The sequence below is a fragment of the Rutilus rutilus genome (genome assembly GCF_951802725.1).
Source record: "Rutilus rutilus genome assembly, chromosome: 9".
NCBI classification, from domain to species: Eukaryota; Metazoa; Chordata; class Actinopteri; order Cypriniformes; family Leuciscidae; genus Rutilus; species Rutilus rutilus.
Genome location: NC_140223.1, coordinates 21086059 through 21108119, shown reverse-complemented (window position 1 = coordinate 21108119; position 22061 = coordinate 21086059). Strand labels below are relative to the sequence as shown.

The window sequence follows — 22061 nt, the reverse complement described above, 5'->3', positions numbered from 1 at the left end:
TTTCAGACATAACTGACTGTTTATGAATATACCAACCATGACCAGAATTTTTACACAATTTTGCGTGTTCTTCCCCGTTAAAGCGATATAAGCCGCGAAAAAGAGCTTTTGTTACTCTAGAGCTGTTTGTGAGACTGCTTTACTGTATGTATGCATGCACGCAGAGTAAACATCTCTCAGAGATCTCGCTCTCATCTCTCGCGAGAGTACTGAATAGTTTAAAATCGCAAATGTTTAAACTGATAAGACTTAAAAAGAAGTGAAAATGATAAACTTTAGTTACGATGCATGTGACAAAAGACAATTCCGTCATGTCCTGACTGCTAAACACAAGAGGTGGTATCGACGCTTGACTTGTGCAACCCATTTTGAGAGCGAGAGAGAGAAGACGCGGCACCGCCGAACACTCACGCGGTTGGTAAAATTGCGTCTTGGAGAAAGTTTTAAAATGATTGATTTGATTTTATAATCTGTGTGGATTCATTTAGGCTACTCATACAATGTACATGCTAAAGTGAATCAATGTTTGCGGGGGAATTTCCCGCATTATAAGTGGTAGACCTGCGGGAATTATTAAAATACTATTGAAGTAGCTCCTTTTTAGGTACTAAATTGTCATTGGAGGCTGACTTGCTGCTCTCACGCTCAGACAGGTGTTGTTGTGCGTGCTAGGGAACGTAATGTGCCATACGTCATTGCGTCGCTATAGAGCTGGTAAGTCCCGCCCCTTCCGTAAAACCCCGCTGGACCTCTAGGTTAAAAAATCGTCAATGCAAGTGAATGGGAGAAAATAATTATTTTCTGGTCCCGTTTGAATTGTGCCATGAATGTGAACATATGTTGTCTGTGAATTTTTTATATAATCTTTCATGTTACGAGTTTGACAGTATATGGTATGATTCTTCGGCTAGCAGTTGTGGAAAAGACATAACGAGAAAGACTACATGTCGCCTATGTGACGTCACCCCATAAAGTTGACTTACCCGTGGTTTTCACCATCCTCAACGATTTTGTCCTCTCCCTGAAAAAAGGCGGTCAAGTGCACCAAAGACACAGCCATGTTTAGCGGGATCCGTGAGCTAGTGTCCGTGTGCGAATGGTGGTGACGTTTCAAACGCGTCGAAAGCAGCGAAGAGTTGTAGTCCACAAAGTGCTCTCACACAAAGTCTAACCGTATCAAACTTCTACCCGCTAAATTGTAGCATTCTTCACACGAAAGATTATATAAAAAATTCACAGACAACATATGTTCACATTCATGGCACAATTCAAACGGGACCAGAAAATAATTATTTTCTCCCATTCATTTGCATTGACGATTTTTCAACCTAGAGGTCCAGCGGGGTTAGCGAAGGGGGCGGGACTTACCAGCTCTATATCAGTGATATGACACTTTTTTTTTATCATGTAAAAATTTATACCGGTATTATCGTGGACGGTATGATATGGCACACCCCTAATGTTTGGTGCTTATGTGTTTGAAAGTTGAATGGTCTATTTAAGATATTTGGATAAGCAGCGTGACTTTAAAGTTACGAGTGAGTGATATTTGTTGAAAGTAGTCTTTTGCTCATGTCATTGGGATGTAAACCCCAGGCTTTCTAAAACCATGTCTTTTTTAATATTGTTTGTCCCCTGCATGCAGCATTCATGCTCTCCACACAGCTCAATCCCATGGCTGAGCAAAACCAGTTGGCCTCTAACTGTGTGTGTATGCTGAAAAGGAGCGTCACTAATGTTCTCAAGGATGGACGGTAAGCATTCGTCTCCAGGTCTTGATCTGATTATTATAAAAAAAAATTCTTACAGTTATTATTATTAGCAAATTTCTCTGTGGCTCTGCTTTGTTTATACTACTATTTAAAAGTTTTGGGGCAGTTTGATTTGTTTAATGTTTTTGTAAGAAGTCTCTTATGCTCACCAAGGCAGCATTTATTTGATCAAAAATACAGAAAAACAATATTATGAAATATAGTAATAACTGTTTACTATTTTAAAATATTTAAAAAATAAATTGTATTTCTGATAGCAAAGCTGAATTTTCAGCATCATTACTCCAGTCTTCAGTGTCACATGATCCTTCAGAAATCATTCTAAAATGATGATTTGCTGCTCAAGAAACATTTTTTTATTACTATCAATGTTGAAAACAGTTTTTCTGCATAATATTTTGTGGAAATTTGGATGCATTTTTTTCAGGATATTTTGAAGAATAGAAAGAAACAGTATTGATGTGAAATGGAAATCTTTTGTAGCATTATGAATACCTTTGGGAAATTTAATGCATTCTTGCTGAATAAAAGTATTAATTTCTATCAAAAAAATATTACTAACCTCAAACATTTGAACAGTAGTATATTTTCATTGATGCATATTATTGAGCTTTTGTGTTTGTTCTACACAGACGTGTGGTGGTTATACTGGACATGGAAATACTCAAGTCTGCCGACCAGATGCCAGGAAAAATTGGAGACCCAACTCCTTATGTAGAGGGTGAGAGAGTACATTTGACCCATGTCAAATTGAATGGAAACCTTTTTCTTTCTTTTTTTGTTGCTCATATAAAGCAGACATCCCGGAGTCTCCCGCAAATTGATAGCGGCTCCCTGATGCTCTCAAATTATGCACAATATCCCAGAAATTGAGTGAGGTGGTTTCAACCTGGTATTAATGTGCTTTTTCAGTAATCCAATCACAGGGCTCCCTGATGCTCTCAAATTATGTACAATATCCCAGAAATTGAGTGAGGTGGTTTCAACCTGGTATTAATGTGCTTTTTCAGTAATCTAATCACACGTGGTCAGTCAAGAAGCATTACCGTTTACACCTGGTATATTATCATGCATATCATTTGCGTCTCGTGTGTCTAGGGCTATACCGGTTAACTTCACAACTGCCCCACCATGGTGGTAGAACGCCAAAATGTTTTTATTTTTTATTTTAAATGCTCTTTTACTTCGTGAAATTAAATGTTACATCCCAACCATGGAAACATCTGGATTTGTGCTTAGTGAGAGAGGTACATGAGCCCATAAATTTAAGCCATTTGTCGGCTTTGTATTGTTTTGCAATCTGGTCACCTGATTTTCCACAAATTTATTTAATTCATTAGTTAATCCACTGGACATCTCTTGTTTCTTTTCTCAAATCCTCACTCTCAAAATCTCCCATTTCCGCAGTGGATTATAACAGTTTCTTCCTTTCATTTACATTTAATAACTATATTCACATCCTTTACTGTAGAAAAAGGCTGTAGGACAGATACCCTTTTTCTTGGATGTCAAATCTATATAGCACTGATTGTGCTTGTTAGACTTGATAACAAGCTCAAGTTTATTTGTATAACGCATTTTATACGGTGATGATTTGGTTTTGCTTTCTCTGACAGTGCTGCATCGAATATAGCCTAAATGTCTTGCACATGCGGAAAATGACATTTTCTTTTCAGACCTTGTACAGCAAGTGTCAGTTGCTTTGGAACATCTGGTTCCAAAGACATGACGATATTAGACAAGAGATGATCTCTGTCCTGCTCATGTCCCACATCCTTCTCAAAGCGCAGAGTGCTATATATGATTTACGACGCAGTTATCTTTGTGGGGAAATAAAAAACAAATGTTAACTTTTATTTGATTATTTATGTTACCATTAGTTTAGTGTCTGTAGTGTGTTGTTTCACTGACAGAAGTGCTAAAATAAACAAGTACGTTTGTAATGAAATGGATGTTTGAGACTATTTTATACATTTCATTTTGGTCTGTATATATCTCCCTTAAAGTTTTGCAGGGTGGGATGTCTGGTAAACAGTTTCATTTGAGCATTGATGCATGTCTGTCACCTTGTCAAGAGGGATTTAATTTGATCAAATGTTTAATGTTGTTTTTTTTTTTTTTTTTTGTAGGTCAGTCAAAGGCACAACAGAGTACAGCTCCAGCTCCAACTGTACGTCCATTACAGTCTAAGAATGGAAGTGATGGTAAAGAAATGAACACAAATATATATTTAATTTATTTAGTGTAGGTGTTTAAAAACCCTCAAATGTTTACATTAACATACAGTGCTACTGAGCTGTAATGCATTAGCTGACTGCTGTGTTATGAAGTTCTGAGTAAAGTAGATACCATATTAAACCTTTGAATCACCTGTAGTTCAAGCCAGGGTTGCCAAGTTTTTTCCCTACACCAAATATTTCTTCCCCTTTAATACAAATTATAACACAAAAAAACATGTTTGAACATCAGAAGGTATATTAAAAGATACAGTATAACTTACCAAAATCTGTATCATGTAATTCTTCACTCTGTGTTTCAACTGTGGAAAGATCTCAATAAAACAGCTTGTGAACAATGTCACTTGATGTTGCATTTACCGCAGGAACGTTTTTCCAATGTTCAGTTAGCTATAAAGAGCATTATTAGTGGAGCTTATTTACTGCTAATTATGCATGTTAAATATGTATGTTTGTTTGGAAATTGTCATTAAGACAAGTGTTTATAAAAACTACATGTGCAACTGAGTTGTATACAAACATTTTGGTTTTTATTTGAGTATGATTATATCTGAAAATAAATTATTAAAGCAGTTAGCAGAATATAAAAGTTTGGGTTCTGTTGTTAATTTTAACCTTTTATAAAGTAATGTTTCAAGTGAGAGGGTTCCCTGTATAGTTTACACTACAAAATTAGTTAGGAGAGATTTTTTTTTTTTCTCCTTGAGAAAATCAAACTGTCGGTATCGGCTGAGAAATTTAGCATTGTTGCATCTCTAGTAGAAAGTCATTATTTCATTCCCTTTAACGTGTATATACCCTTTTTTTTATTTAAGCATTTGAAGGCTTCTTAATTTCATGTATTTTCAGCACAGAGTTTAATCTTCTTGGTGAGATTTTTAACTTCATTGAGGATTTTCAAGCTGTGTTAAACTGCCATTTTAATTCACACTTAAAAGATTGTCACCAAAGATTGTTTTAGAGGTGTTTTTCACGACAACGTCATAAATGCAAAATTGGTGTCTATTTTATCTTGATTATCTGGTGATCTGTTATTTTCTCCTCTTCGCTCATTAGGTTCAATGAACAGACCTCCCGCTCAGAGCTTCGGGAAAAAGCCCATGGCTGCCCCCAACACTCCTGGAGGCAGCTCTAAAGTTGTGCCTATTGCCAGCCTCAATCCATACCAGTCAAAGTCAGTCTAAATTTCACATCCACACTCCTGAACTTCCCTCTTTCCAGTCCAATTGACCTTTGCACATCACATTGTGTTGTGCATAGATCATAAGAGTGTGTTTTCTTTAGGTGGACTGTTAGAGCTCGAGTCACAAACAAGAGTGCCATCCGCACATGGAGTAACTCCAGGGGCGATGGGAAGCTTTTCTCCATGGAGATAGTGGATGAAAGCGTAAGCATTTATCAGCAGATCAGAAACTTGTAAGAGTATTAATTTGCAATGACATCTCGCTTTGTTTATTATAGGGGGAGATCAGAGCAACTGGGTTTAATAACGAGGTGGATAAATTCTTCTCACTCATCGAGCAGGGAAAAGTAAGGCCTACTTCCTTCTCAATTGTTAGCTGTTATCAAATAATGTAGGGCTAAGCAATGTAAGGTAGCAACAGCTGTTGATCACGTGACCAGATTTTTTTCTCTCTTGTTGTCCTCAGGTCTACTACATCTCCAAAGGCACCCTGAAGATCGCTAACAAACAGTTTTCTTCACTTAAGAATGACTATGAGATGACTCTCAACGGAGAGACAAGCATCATCCCTTGTGAGGACAGCCATGATGTCCCCATGTTGCAGTGTGAGTTTGTTTCCATTGCTGACCTGGAGTCCCGGGAGAAAGACACCATCGTAGGTGAGCATCTCCCCTTGGCCTGTCCGATTGGCATCATCAATAACCAGCATTTTAATAATTAACTGCTGTGGAGACAGTAGCATGGCTCTGCGTAACAAATGTGTTGAGGCCCAGGAGGTTGTGGTAATTATAACGTTGATGATGAACGCAATATTAATAATGCTTATGACAGTAATGGCCTGTGGCACAGATTGACTTTGTGTCCCTGTCGGGTTCTAGCAGAACCGGAGGAGAAAGATGCTGTCTCTGGTAGACTGAAGAGTCAATAAGCATGCCTCTAATTATGGTAATAGCAGTCTGAGCATGTTGAGGTGCGGCAGGCATATTTCTTATCCGAGATTTGAGTCAGGTGCTGGCAGTGATTTGTGAAACGCTCCTAATGGCAGCTAAATGATTCATAACGGCGTCTGATATGAGAGGATTAAGATGGCGCGCTGCAATGGAGCATTGACGGGTTTTGTGGAATTACATTCTGGATGAGTGTTATAGTCATCCCATACCTATTTGCTGTTGGTAAATTTGTGGGTGTAGCAGTGTTGTAAACCTGTGTGGCGCATGTGTTTACAGATGTGATCGGAGTATGTAAAAACACAGAAGATGTGATGCGCATCACGACCAAGAACAGTCGTGAGGTTTCCAAGAGAAACATCCAATTGATGGACATGTCCGGCAGAGTCATCCAGCTCACCATGTGGGGCAATGATGTACGTACTTAATTAATTAATCTTTAATAATTGTACATTATTATTCAGTGCCTTATAGTACAGTAAAATATTCTCAATATAAATTAGAATTTTGTAATAATCAATATTGTAATAAAAAAAATTTCATTACCTTTTGTTTTTTGGACCATAAAGTTTCATACGACTTTTCATACGAATACTTGTGTAAAAGTGTAAAACCGTATTTTACAATAGATTTTTAATGTTTAATTTTTAAAAGCTAGATTAATTGCCAAGCTCTACAGTATGTATGTATATGGATGACAGATTGCATTGCCTGAATGATGTACACTACTGCACAAAAGTTTGGGGTCGTTTTTGAAAGAAATCTCTTGTTCACCAAAGCTGCATTTGATCAAAAACAGTAATAAAAAAAGAAAAGTAATGCTGTGAAATGTGAGCACAGTTCAAATGTTTTCTATTTTAAATGGTATTTATTTCTGTGATTGCAAAGCTAAATTTTCAGCAGTTTTCAGTGTCACATGATCCTCAGAAATCATTATAATATGCTGATTTGGTGCCCAAAAACTTATTTTTTTTATTTTATTTTTATTTTTTTTATCAATGCTGATAAAAAATGCTTTTTTTGGAAACTGTGATATATTTTTGTGATTTGAGTAGCAAGTTCAAAACATCAGCATTTAGTTCAAGTAAAAATAAATATTTTGTAACATTATAAATGTCTTTACTGAAACTATTGATCAATTTAATTCATCCTTGCTGAATAAAAGTATTAATTTCTTTTTAAAAAAGACATTTGAACGGTAGTGTAACGGTAGCTGACTGGAATCCTCATGCAAACACTAACAGTGATATTCAGCCTTAAACACTGTGATCTTGTACCAGATGAGCTTCTTGAGCATTTCAGCTGTTCTCATCTCATCAGGATTTGCCATGAAAGACCAAATTGCATAAAACCACAATTAGATGGCAAATCCTTATGGATCTTTTGATGCACTGCTGCTAGCAAGTAAAATATGTTTACACTGTAGAATATATGCACTTTTTCAGTACTTAACTATTCGCCTTTTCTTTCCTCACTCTGCAGGCAGAGACATTTGATGGCAGTGGGCAGCCAATCTTGGCCATTAAGGGGGCGAGATTATCTGACTTCGGTGGGCGTTCTCTCTCGACTCTCTACAGCAGCACAGTCATGATCAACCCCGATATTCCTGAGGCATACAAACTACGGGGCTGGTGAGTGATATTATTATTTAAAAAATTTTCTCGGTTTCTCTCAAATCGTACAATACAGAATATACGCTGCATCTGTTGTTGAGTGTTTGTCCAAGATGAAACAGATGTGTTCCGATGCGCCCCTGTTTTTATTTCTCCACTTGTGAGAATTGGGACGAGCATAGAGCAGACACTAAAATGCACACTCCAGAACTCAGAGAGGGTGAGCATGCTCATGCCTTTGATATCAAGATTAGCTCTATCAGCGGCACTCTGGTGGGCTTTGCATTCAGGCTGATATAGGAATGCAAATTATGGCTAATCCCCTGCCAAGATGTTCAATTTCCTTGGTGAACTCGTGTGACTCGGGTCCTTTGAGAACAGGAATGTTTATTTCTGCTCTGGGGATGTGAAACAAGGAAGATGGGGAAACGACGGCGCCGAACGCCTTGTTGAGAGATGATGTTATAAATACGTGCATACAAGGAAGCAGCAATGAGTATATGATGGCTTCCTGTGTTTTTAGAGCACAGGGCTGTCCTAATCCTCATGGATTCTTATTGGTTATTGAAGGAATTAAAAAACTGTTATGACTCAATTATTCTTATGTTTTCTTCTGCTTTCTCATGCCAATTTAGGTTTGTGTTGGGGCTGCCAAATTTATAATTATGCGTCTTAAAATATCTTGAAAAGACCTGTCACAGTTATTACATAATCACTGGATGGTGATGATTTGAGTAAGCCACAATCATTGTGCACTTTCAGTGGCAAACATAAATTGTCATCTAAATATTGAAATCCATGTAATAATGTGCTTTTCCCTTTGTAGTAGTTTTATGTGAATTCAGCAGATGAACTGGGATCAAATAGGTATAAAACTATATATATATATATATATATAAATAAAACAAATAGGTTTATAATACATATAAACTAGGTAGAAGTGTAATATTTAATTTGAACTATTTGTATAATAATTTATTACCTGCAAATAGTAATTCAATGTTGTTTTAACCTTAACGTTCATCAAAATAGAATAAAATCGTACAGGTTTTTTGAAACAAAATGAGGGTGAGTAAATGAAAATGAAAATTTTTGGGTGAGCTATCCATTTAAGTGGTCTGTATGCAGTCACTAAAAATATTACATGTTTGTTTACTGGAAATTTGACCGTAAAACACAGAGCTTGAATTGAGATGCAGATTAAAAAAAAAAGTTTATTAACTACAGTAAAGTGCAAAAAAAAATTCTACTCTTATTAAATGTACCATTCGGAATCACTGACAGCTTCAGTGATTATAAAAGAAACGCTCTTGCTTTCTGTCTAATTCAGTCGCAATTTGAAAAAGTTTTTGTTTTTCATGAGACTGTGACATTTCCTACTTAGCCATTTCCACTCCCTAATATATGGAAAAGACAATAAGTGCTCCATCTACTGGTTATAGTGGTAATTTCATGTCTTTTTTTTCTTAAGTGTTTGATGGCCACTGTGTTAGTTTTCCTACATCTTTAAACTTAAGTTTTACAAATCATCACAATAAAAATAACATTAAAATGGGATAATATTTAGAGCCTTGAAGTGCTGGAAAAAGTGTAAAGCTCTTCAAAAAGTCCTTAAAGTGCTTTAATTTCACTCTTAAAAGTTTGCATGAACCCTGAAATATGAATATTGTATTGAATATGGTACGCTTGGAACCTCAACAGAGGTGATACCATTTAAAGCGAACCGAAGCGAGTCGTACAATGCAGTGGAAAAGCGCCACAAAGTGAGCCGAGCCGTACCGTACCATGCAGTGAAAAAGCGCCATAATAAACCTACTGACGGTTGCACCATTAATGTGATTGTGAATCAAACAAAGAGAAAATTACTCAGTTCTTGAATGAATAACTTGAGCTTTAATAAGCATTAATATATCCATTTATACAGTGAGAATTATGCATTATTTAACATTTGATTACTTTATTAGATTTCTTTTGTAGGCCATATTACTTACATGAACAGTAATGTTAGTAGACCTTTTCTGAAATTAAAGCACTGCATTTCATTTGTATCTTTGTTTTATTGTATATTTATTATATTGACCATTTGTTTGTACTTTGTTTTTTTGTTCTTGTTCTTATTGTATCTTATGCATATAAAACACAAATGCCTGCACTGGTCCATTTACAAATAGATATTTTGGATTTGTTTTGTTCAAACAATGCTGTTTCTTTTGCTATAGATATTTTACATTATGTTCTTAATTAGTTTTTTGTTTTTATTTGTGTATATATAACAAATAGAACCGATAAGAATACTGTTAAAGTACCGGATCGATAAGCAGTATCGGTAAGAGCAGTAATACCACCTTAATGATACCCATTCCTAGTGATTTGTGGATTGAAAAGCCTTCTATAACTTGTTCGTTCATGGCATAATGTTTCTCCTGGTTTCCACGTCAGCGCTGTTTGATCTAATATCTGGTCTGTGACAGAGAATTCTGTATCTATGCTGAATTGAAATGCCTTTCAATAGATCACCCAGCACTATGTAGTATTGTCACATGATCGAGATTTGGTCGCAGTCTGGATCCCTGGTATGCTACCTATGAAGTATTACTCAGCCTCGAACCTCACTTATCCCTGTTTTTTTTTATAGGGCCACACTGACTAATTACTTCCCACCTGTGTTTATGATCCATACTCGCCACCTGACAGCCCACCTGGCTGAAGCTGTCCACGAGTGTCTCTCTTCATTTTCCCTGCAGGTTTCAATCAATTTCTCTCTGTGTCCTCCATTTATTTACCTACCAGTAACACAGACCCCCTGCCTTGAAGGGAAATAAGATGAAAGTGGTGCATAAGAGGCACTGCAGAATTGAAATTCACTTTTTCTACCATCCATTTTTGGACTTTTTGACAAGCGATTAAAACTTGTTTCGCCAGCCTCTAGTCTACCATTCTACCATTTTGAGAGGGTAATTATTTTGGGGGGGATCTGAAGGCTTCATTTACATAATGTGTGTAGTGAAATGTGACTGAACACAGGGTGAGGTAGAGCAGCTTTCCTTACAGTTTTGGAGTGTCAGCTCAAAGCGTCTGGTTCCTCTGCATGGCATTGCGTAGGACTTGGACTGCGTATTTCCTTGCATTGTTTGTAGGACTAAAAATGCTCTTTGTCAGCAACGTTTCAGAACTTAAGTTTTGCTGATTCAGTCGTAGGTAAGTTCAACCGCTTAGTCTCCAGGCTCACGTCTGTCCTTTTCTCACTTGGAAAGCCAGTGATAATGAGCTTTCAAATCATGGGCCAATGTGCAGTGCACCGCCTCTTGGCCATATTTCTGAAGGTCCAGCGGGCCACCGTGGAATCAATAGATGTCCTTCAATTAGCAGAGCTGCAGTAAGTTGTGTTTTGAACCTGGAGGTGTTGAGTTCTCCTGAAAGGACTCATTCAGCCACTTGACGCACTGTGCCAGTTCTCTACTTCTGAGACCTCTCGAAGTTGTAACTTTAATTTGCAGCTGTTGTAGCGATCCATTTTACTGCTACCAGTGGTTAAAATAATGCGCTAAGAAGATAAATACTGTTGTTGTTTTTAAGTCCATAAATAATATTCATCTGTTAAGGTCACTTGCTGGATAACCAAACTATTACTGTGCCTGAATATGTCTTTTACAGTATTTACTGTTAATGCTTCTGTAATTGTTCAGCTTATGATGCAAATTCTGTTTTCCTTATACACATTCCCAGTCTTATTGTGAACGGTAGTCCAAAGGAAAGTTTGTCTAATACTTTGCTTTGAATTTTTTATTTCCTGTGACTGAGCATCACCAAGTACTTTTGTTTTTTAGCCCCTCCCCTCCAATCATCTGTCACACATGACACATCCTGGGTTTTCTTTGTTCTTTTTTTCTTTTCCTCTTGAATTTTATTCAGTTGCGTCTCCTGTTTTACTTGGAAATGCATCACATCTTGTAAGTGAAATGTGTTACTAACACTTTCATTTTGATTCTAAATGACGTGTCCATCTTTGATCTGTTAAGAGTCCCAGTGGGATTTACCCTTGAAGTCTGTTCCTCGTGGAGTTGAACATGTTGGGGCACTCAGATGTTGCCTGCCATTTAAAGTCAATCCAATTAATCACATTGATTGAGGATCCTTCGTTCTCACGCTCCGGAGCTCAGTGTAGGGGGAGTTGTCGTCGCTGTGCTGCTTTACTGTCAGAATTTCTGTCATTGTGTAATTTGACACTCAAGACAATGTGTTTTATTTCTTCAAAAGTTATAGTGCAGAAATTGAAGGAATATGTAGTTTAATGCATGTCACTGTCTACTTCTGTTTTTGTTTGTTTTTTATGTTAAAAATCCATTAATGATACATGTGTGTAAATATGGTTTTGAGTAAATAAATGTCAGTTTTGTGTAATTCTCTTTTGGACACCCCCAAATATATCAAGAAATTTTACATTTGTGGTTTCCAAGCCTCGGAAAGTCATAGTCATTTCTTTAGTAAATATAATTTTTTTTCTTTTTATGCTCAGCTCTAAAATATTTCATTGTCAAACAATTGCTCTTTGTCATCGGTAATGACAGAAAAATGCATGGAACTTCATAGGTCAAATGGTGTCTGTCTTAATATACACATTGCACCTGGACCCAGTTCTTTAGATATGGGTAATTGGGAAAAACCCATGTTGGCCACTACTGCTTGCCTCGGTTGGTTTTAGTCTAGCAGTCAGTTTACACATTTGGTCAAAGCTTCCATAAGCATGTAAACTAACCCTTAATGCTGCTAGTAATGGATATCTCAGCATATGATGCAAGCATTCTTTTGTCCAATAGATGGCGTCAGAGATTAGAAACACTGTCAATCTGCTCCTCTTGCAGAGTGGACTTCACACTCCACCATCGGTCATGCCTCCCGTCGTTCCTCACCCTGTCACTCTCGCCCTGTTCATTATCATTCTTTCTCGTTCACTGATGCACTCTTACTCATAGGTTGCCAATTACTCTGACTGGCTCATTTTCGACAGTCTTCTCAGAGGCAGTGAAACCTCTCCTGCCTCCACCCCACCTGTCAGAGCCTTCAAACCAGCATGCGGAATAAAGCAACGCACAGCCGGGAAGTCTGTCTGTGCTTGCACTCGCCGTACCTGCACTAGATATCTCCATCAAACTCAATGTGAAATATTAAGCGAGGGTCATGAGTCTCAGTGAGTCCGTTTTTAAAGGAATTTTGGATGGTGTTTAAGAGAACGTTGGCTGCCGTGCTGTTTCCAGGTCAAAGGAATAGTTTACCATAAAATGAAAACGTTATTGTTTACTCACCCCCATGTTGTTCCAACCTAGTGTTGTTTTCTTCTGTGAAACACAAAAGGAGATCTTAGGCAGAATGTTTATGCTTTTCCATACAGCAGAAGAGGATTTATACTGCCAAGATCCATGAAAGCAGTCCATATGTCTGGTGTGTTAACCCTCTGGGGTCTGAGCTGTTTTCTGGCCCTGGAGGTGTTCTGACATGCTCTGACATTTGTCCTTATTTCTGTTACTTGTGACATTTTCATGGCTAAAGTCTGATTACACTGTATTCAGCACAAACTCTGCTACAATAATATATCAGCAGTAGAGATGCACCGATTGATCGGCTGGTGACCATAGGGGTGGTGTGGCGCAATGGATAAGACAAATGCCTTTGGTGTGAGAGACCCGGGTTCGAATCCACTGTGAGACACCAATGTGTCCCTGAGCAAGACACTTAACCCCTAGTTGCTCCAGAGGCGTGCGACCTCTGACATATATATAGCAATTGTAAGTCGCTTTGGATAAAAGCGTCAGCTAAATGAATAAATGTAAATGTAAATGTGGTGACCGGAATTGGCCGATTTTCACGTGATCGGCCGTGACCGGCGACCGGCCGGTCAGTCTGACAAATGCTGATTTTATGCCGGTCAAATGCACTCGGGCGCCATGATTAACATCGCGCAACATCAGCATCACACGTGCACACGGAACACACATGTAGGAAACCTCGTGAATTACGTCCGTTCAGACCGCAAGCTCGTATTTTTTTTCGGAGTGCATGTTCATCAATGAGTGCATTCACAACGGAGCAGGAGCAGCGTGTGAGCGTCAAGTAGGAGCGTCGCGAGCAGTGAAGCGCATGTTTCGGCGCCGAGTCTATTTGCTGCACTGCTCACACTCAATTAAAGGGAAAGCACACTTTTGATGGACAAAATAGCCTAAATAGGGTGTCACAAAAAAGTGCCCAAAATGCACAGAATTTGCGTGTTTAACAAGAACTGGAGTAGGCTATGTCAGAAAAGACGACTAATATTTATAGAAAATGTACCCATTTAAACTTGTTTTATTATTCAGTTTGTACAAGTGATTGCAATAGGCCTGTGTGTGTGTGCTTTGAGAAATATCTTTATACTCCAAGGCTATATTTATTTTATCTTTTATTTATATATTATTTATATATTATTTTATTGCCATTCCCTGTTTTCATACAGACGTTTAGTTTGCTAAATACATATATAAAAAAAGGATTGGATATTGAATGTGGAAAGGAAATGCTTCTTCCATAACACTGCACTTTAGATGTGTGTGAATTACCCACACCTGGAGTAATTTACACTCACCTAAAGGATTATTAGGAACACCTGTTCAATTTCTCATTAATGCAATTATCTAATCAACCAATCACATGGCAGTTGCTTCAATGCATTTAGGGGTGTGGTCCTGGTCAAGACAATCTCCTGAACTCCAAACTGAATGTCAGAATGAGAAAGAAAGGTGATTTAAGCAATTTTGAACGTGGCATGGTTGTTGGTGCCAGACGGGCCGGTCTGAGTATTTCACAATCTGCTCAGTTACTGGGATTTTCACGCACAACCATTTCTAGGGTTTACAAAGAATGGTGTGAAAAGGGAAAAACATCCAGTATGCGGCAGTCCTGTGGGCGAAAATGCCTTGATGCTAGAGGTCAGAGGAGAATGGGCCGACTGATTTAAGCTGATAGAAGAGCAACTTTGACTGAAATAACCATTCGTTACAAAAGAGGTATGCAGCAAAGCATTTGTGAAGCCACAACACGCACAACCTTGAGGCGGATGGGCTACAACAGCAGAAGACCTCACCGGGTACCACTCATCTCCACTACAAATAGGAAAACGAGGCTACAATTTGCACGAGCTCACCAAAATTGGACAGTTGAAGACTGGAAAAATGTTGCCTGGTCTGATGAGTCTCGATTTCTGTTGAGACATTCAGATGGTAGAGTCAGAATTTGGCGTAAACAGAATGAGAACATGGATCCATCATGCCTTGTTACCACTGTGCAGGCTGGTGGTGGTGGTGTAATGGTGTGGGGGATGTTTCCTTGGCACACTCTAGGCCCCTTAGGCCGTGTGTCCACCAAAGCGTTTTTACTCGCGGCTGGCGTGTTTTTTCAATTGTTTTCAATGGGAGCGCCGCGTTTTTAAAACGCCATGAGCGTAACGAGGCGCTGAGCGTCTTTTTTACGCTGAAGCGCTGAGCGTTCGGCGTTTTTTACTGGTCGCCGAGAGTTGAAGAATGTTCAACTTTTGGTAAAACGCAGCGCTCATCACTGTCACTTTTTACCCAACCGTCCAATCACAGTGGAGGAGGGGCGGGACTAATACCACACCGACCAACCGCGTCCGCCACATGATTCTGCTTGTACAACGTCAACAGATGGCAACAACAATCATAATAACGGAACAAAATCAAGAGCCAGAGAAAATACATTACATTGTATTGACATTTTAATATAGAATCAACACAGAAACAAAATATGTGTGAAATGAGATACTAGTAAGACTTTCGCGGATATTTCCGTATCATAACAAGCAAAGTGGATCGGTCTCAACCGTCTCAACTGAAAAAACGCTGCGCTGCCAAAACGCTCTCAAGCGCCCACAGCTGAGCATTTTTAGCAGAGCGCCTAGCGTTTTCAGCTGGCTAATAACGCTTTGGTGGACACACGGCCTTAGTGCCAATTGGGCATCGTTTAAATGCCACGGCCTACCTGAGCATTGTTTCTGACCATGTGCATCCCTTTATGACCAGCATGTACCCATCCTCTGATGGCTACTTCCAGCAGGATAATGCACCATGTAACAAAGCTCGAATCATTTCAAATTGGTTTCTTGAACATGACAATGAGTTCACTGTACTAAAATGGCCCCCACAGTCACCAGATCTCAACCCAATAGAGCATCTTTGGGATGTGGTGGAACGGGAGCTTCGTGCCCTGGATGTGCATCCCACAAATCTCCATCAACTGCAAGATGCTATCCTATCAATATGGGCCAACATTTCTAAAGAATGCTTTCAGCACCTTGTTGAATCAATGCCACGTAGAATTAAGGCAGTTCTGAAGGCGAAAGGGGGTCAAACACAGTATTAGTATGGTGTTCCTAATAATCCTTTAGGTGAGTGTGTATATAGTTCTATTTTATAGCGTTTATCTGTTCAAAAAAAGATGTAGGCCTACTATGCAAATTGTAAAATGTTCTATAACAGGAAAGATATAAAATAAATATTTGTGTGTGCTGTAAAGTGGTTAGAAAAAATGGAATCGGCTAAAATCGGTATCGGCCCAGAAAATTGTAATCGGTGCATCTCTAATCAGCAGCATGTATGTAAAAGTTTGTAGTTTTGAGATAATGACATTTATGCGTGGTTTGTGAAAATACAAAAAAAAATTGTCACTGAAATAAGGTCATGAAACCCCTACTGATTATTTCTTCACAAGACTTTTGAAAATTGTATCACGTAGCCTCGAATATTTGCTCCAAAACTATGTGAAAATCACCCTGACTGCTCATTCAGAGAAGACAATATATTGATTTAAAATTTCTAAGACGTGTTTTGTGTGAAAAAGCTTTATGCGAAAGGGGCGTGATCACCTCATTAATATGTAAGCTTTTCACACCTGAGAAAGACAAAGACACTCCCTAATGGCCCTATTTAGGAGCTATCAGGCCCTATCATTCTGAGCAACCTTGCACAAAGAATGAGGAGATTTAAAAAAGAATGGCTTTTTGATTGTTTGGATTTATTTACAACACAACATAATCCAAATATGCACAACAAATGACAAAAAAGCACACTAGTGAAAACAATGATCCAAAGACAGAGATCTTTGTGCCATTTCTAAAAACATTGTACATACCTTTCATTTCCAAGGTGTTTGATTTTCACTTTACCATGTTCATATACATAGACTCATGTGAATGTTGAAGTCAGCAGGCATCTGGTCCCTGAAAAAAAAAAGTGAACATACTGATATCAAGAGAAACTATAGGGAATATAGTTCTAAAATGTATTGGGAATAAATTTTAGATTTTTCTGGTTAAAATTGCTTTTTAAAATTCACAGAACACACACACACACACACACGCACACACACACACACACACACACACACACACACAAATAAATGTTTCCAACAATATATAATATAATGAACACCAGGTTTGTTGTGCCTTGTAAGCATAGGCTATGCACAGTGCTGCATAAAATAATAACAATAACCTATAGCAGCATATAAATCTTCCAAAAGATTTCAGTAACAACTACGCTCGAGAAAAATATATTGATTATCATATGTTACTTCAAATGTTTCCATTCGTTATCATGATATGAAATGAGATAATAGTAAAAACATGAAGCCTTTGTTTGGTGCGTTTTGCTTTTCAAACGTGATCGTTTCAAACGCAATCGCGATACATTCAAAACCAGAGCTCGCTCCAAAATATTAAACATTATGGTTACCATATTATACATATCTACGTTTGAGCAGATATCCACAAACACAGTAACAGTAAACACGGGTCCAAATATTATAATATTCACCATATATCTAGCAACAGTTCAACTGCAATGTGAAGTTTATGCAGCAATAACATGAACTAATAAGGAATTTATTACCTTACATCTTGTCTTCAAATCGCATTCTTCTTCTGAGGTAAATCCAGTGTAAGCTCACGGCGCGTCTTTCAAACTCGACGAAAAGCAGAGACATGAACTTTGTTGGTGCTTTGTTTTTGAGGTAATGAGCGCGTTCGCGTTCCATGTGGAGATTTGCATGTGAATCTCTTTTGCGCGCGTGGGCGTGGTCAAATTAAAAATAATTAGCAAGCTTGTGAGAAGCTGGACATCTTGTTGGTTTTATACAAATTACTTAAACAGAGAATATTTGTTTCCAGTTTGAATCCGATCATTTAAAAGTACACACTTAAATGTTTATAAAGGTATATGGCTCATAAATGTGTGACAAGTATTCGCTGAGTTTTGTTTCAGTTTATAGACGTGCTCAAGGAAAAAAAAAGTTCACCGCGACGGAGAGGCAGAACGCACACCCTGTTTATTTTCTTTATTTTACAAAAGCACAATGTTTTGATTCGATAGTAAGTGGACACATACAAAAGTAGAAATATCACAGATTCTTTTTTCATATTTCTTTTTTCTGTATGACCATAAATGATGGAGAAATTTAAGTTTATTGTACTACTATGTGAAGAAAATCCAGCAAAAGGCGCAGGCGCGTTTGTCGACCTCAGAGGGTTAATATTCTCTTCTGAAGCCTTTGTGTGAGAGTAGGGCTGGGCGATAAAACGATAACGATAATTATCGCGATATAATTTTTCTCGATAAAACGATATCAAGAGTTCGATAAACATTCGATAATGTTTATGCGGCAAAAGCGGAACGAAACTCATTTGAACCACGCGCCACATGGACCATTTATCCGCTCGGCCCAAAGTCCAAACGGCAGCGCAGCGCGAGCTCACTAGAGCGTTTACTCTGATCGGTCTCGGTCACGAGATCCAGTGAGAAGCGCTTGAATTCAGCGAAGAACACAAACGCCTCAGTGATTTAAACCAGTTTAAAGGCAGATGAAACAGCGCCGACAAACAGGAGAAACACTGTGCACAACGATACTGTCAGAAGGCTTTTCAGTCAACAAATTCCCATCATTTACTGTAATTTACGTTACATTACTGTAACGTTAGCCTAGTAATATTAACTGCACCATGAAATGTGAGATATACATATTGAATTGTATTATATTATTAATGTAGACAATGTATTAAAGGACTAATGGAATATAATAATACAGTATTTAATAATGTATTTAGGCTACTGTTTTTCATACAAATACCATAGAAACCATAAAGTTACATTTTGCCATGATAGTGAGGTGCTACAGGCTATGCCTGGTTTTATCTGTTGTTATCATGATCTAAATGCATGATACTGGATGACCAATGGTTAAGTTTAATAAAACTCAAACAGTCAGAATATTACATTTTACCAAATAAAAATTAGCACATGCAGAAACTAAGAAATTAATTGTCCAGTAAAGATATTTATTTTAAGGAAAAATGACAAATGTTTGAATGTTCTACCTCAGATTTGTGAAATGTTCACCTGTTTGGTAAGTGTTTGTCATGATATGTTCTGACAATAAAGAGTTTAAAACCACAATTAACGCTCTTGTTTCTACAACTTTCACTTAGGAGCAAAAATCTGCCTTTAAACTTGAAAGAAATAAAGATTTGACTTTTATCGTGATTATCGATATCGACTGATATAAAAAAAATTATCGTGATATTTTTATTTTTTTGGCCATATTGCCCAGTTTTTTTTTTTTTTTTTTTTTTTACTGTTATCTTATTTAAATATCTAAAACGGCACTAATGTTCAATTGAAACATTGGCTTTGGACTGTAATGTCAGGTTTGACTCAATTGAAGGAAAACAAAATTGTCTCATGCAGAGGTGTCATGCCCATTCCGACCGAGGGGGTTCACGCTTTGGCTGAGCCAGAGACGGGCACGCTCAAGTCTCGTTATGTATCACAACTGTTCAGTGTTTTCAACCATGTAATGTTTATTTTTTTGTTTTTGACATTTAAATACAGATAAGTAACTAGCAAAAAGCATTTATAGTTTGTAAAATATACACTGATATCCAATATACACATTGGAAACTTTACTTTAAACTTAATATTGTAGGTAGTACAAAATGAATAGTACCCCAAAGTGTTTGAATTTCGTAGTTTTGAGGCCGTATGTCACACAGCCTAGATAATTCATGCAAAACCATAATTTGCCTTGCGGTGTTCAGTGCTTATGCTTTAAATTTGTTTTTCTATAAGCTACAAAATATATGCAAGACTGAATCGATGCAGGATTTATAGTCCTAATATTCTTAATATTCTGGAATAGCGACAGTAAATGCATCAATAGGCCTAATGTATGTTCTCGCTTTGATAATTCAAAAGTATAATCGGATATTATTACAATGAAAGCTAAAGTAAAGTTTTATTCTAAAATAACCCTTTTTTATTTGTTTTTTTTCCCCCACATGAAACCCCCTTCCTTTCCAAGTGTTGCCCCCTCAAAAATACTATAGGCATGATGCCCCTGGTCTCATGCATCCTGTGACCTATTTCAATGTGTTAAATACAGCCATACATTTTTAGTAAAGGTGCAGCCACATGCACCATTATTCTGTGAATTTGTTATTCCTTTCATTGTCTTGCTTTTAATTAGTACGTTAATTATCTACTTCTTTTAGGTGAAGGACCTAGTTATGCCATATCGAAATAAATGTTTTTTTACACTTACATTTTTTTTAAAGCAGCAAAAAATGTTTTTAAACCATTGTTTAAAGAGCGCTCAGCCAAGACTTTATCAATGGCAGACCCTGATAGATGCATGCTTTATTATTATTATTATTATTATTATTTATTATTATTATTATTATTATTATTTGCCTCTTACTATTCCAGTCACAAGTATTTCATGTCCTCTGACATGTGACACTCCGTTCAGTGCTCAATCTCGCTGCTTTCCTCTTGTTGTCTGCTCGGCTCAGTTCAGACACGCTGCACTGAGTGCCAGCCTGTCACTCCACTGCTCTAAAGCACATGCCATTTCCAATTTGCTCCTCTGGTGTTCATTCTGCCTTCCTCGATGGCACTGCCCGTCATACATACATTCGAGCACAGTCAGCCAATTACCACACACCATCAGGTCTTGTCTATGTGAAGCGTTTGTTTTATTTTGCTGTATTGTTTATTTTTATGACTCACAATTAGTTTTTCTTTATTACAGCATAGTATCACTTCACACTGTATGAATACACTTGACAACAGGCCTGAGTTTTCTGAATATCTGCCATTCATTGAATTGTGCTGGAAATGGTGGGGACAAATTATTATTTTTTTAATCCTAAGTAGGCTGGTTCTTTTTGCAACGCACAACTAGCGCTATATTTAAGGGAATTATTTTTGGCATTTCGAAAGTGTGGCGATATAACAAAGAAACTGAAAGCGTAGGTTAGAGACCGCGCTTTAGAATTAAGCCCATTTTTCAGTTGGAAAAAATACACAGCCCATTCATCCAGGGCCACACGCTTGTCTATTAATGTGGATATTTTCAATTAGTCGTGCATCCCAGAACAAGCCCTGAACCCTTGTATTTACCGATCCACCCCGTCCTACCCCTCTGGTACCCAGTCCTACGGTCTCTAGATTATAATGCTATATCGATTCCTCAGACACACGGCTTCATCCTGAGAGAGCTTTGTTTTTTGTTTTGTTTTATTCTCTCTCTTCCTTCCCAGACACTGTGGAGCGTCAGTGAAAATGGGTTTCTGATTTCACCATTTCAGCCCTGACCCCATCTCCCTGAACCATTCCTACACTTGATTCGTTTCACAAGTAGCCCCCAGCACCTCTGCATCCACAGCTGCTGTTTTTTGCTTGTATCTCCCTAGCTAGTCAATGCCTCTTTCAGTCTCTGTAGATCTAGTTAAGATATCAGCTACTTATCTGCCTGAACAGATGAGGTATTGCCTTGTATGTAGAGACGAACAGATGTCTGACTGATTTATTTTTTTGATGATTGACAGCATTAAAAGCTATTTTTATTTTTTAACAGGTATGATAAGGAAGGACATGCTTTGGATGGACAGTCGATGACTGAATTGAGAGGACCTGGTGGTGGTGGTAACACAAACTGGAAGACCCTGGCGGAAGTTAAGAATGAGCACTTAGGCCATGGAGACAAAGTATGTTGCCCAAACATTTAGTTGACTCTCAAAGAGATTTATTTTGTCGTCTGTGTAGAGAATACATTGGAATACATTTCCAAAAAATTACTTTTATTACATTTTTATTTATTTATCGACATAACTTTTAAGATTATATATTTTATTTATTTAAAATGTATATTTAATTTATTTAATTTTTTTTTTTATAATTTAAAACCGGCTCATTCTGAAATCATCAGATTTC

The 22061-nt window shown here is 37.7% G+C and overlaps 1 protein-coding gene across 1 annotated transcript in view; it reads left to right on the top strand.

Annotated features, from left to right (window-relative positions):
• Positions 1-22061, top strand: part of rpa1 (replication protein A1) — a 44851-nt gene that overhangs the window by 1959 nt on the left and 20831 nt on the right. The window contains exons 4-13 of the mRNA XM_084419045.1: positions 1646-1754; positions 2405-2493; positions 3902-3976; positions 5066-5183; positions 5294-5396; positions 5471-5539; positions 5659-5851; positions 6419-6555; positions 7622-7770; positions 21706-21835. Coding sequence (XP_084275171.1) covers positions 1646-1754; positions 2405-2493; positions 3902-3976; positions 5066-5183; positions 5294-5396; positions 5471-5539; positions 5659-5851; positions 6419-6555; positions 7622-7770; positions 21706-21835 — 1172 coding nt within the window. The remainder of the gene's footprint in view (positions 1-1645; positions 1755-2404; positions 2494-3901; positions 3977-5065; positions 5184-5293; positions 5397-5470; positions 5540-5658; positions 5852-6418; positions 6556-7621; positions 7771-21705; positions 21836-22061) is intronic.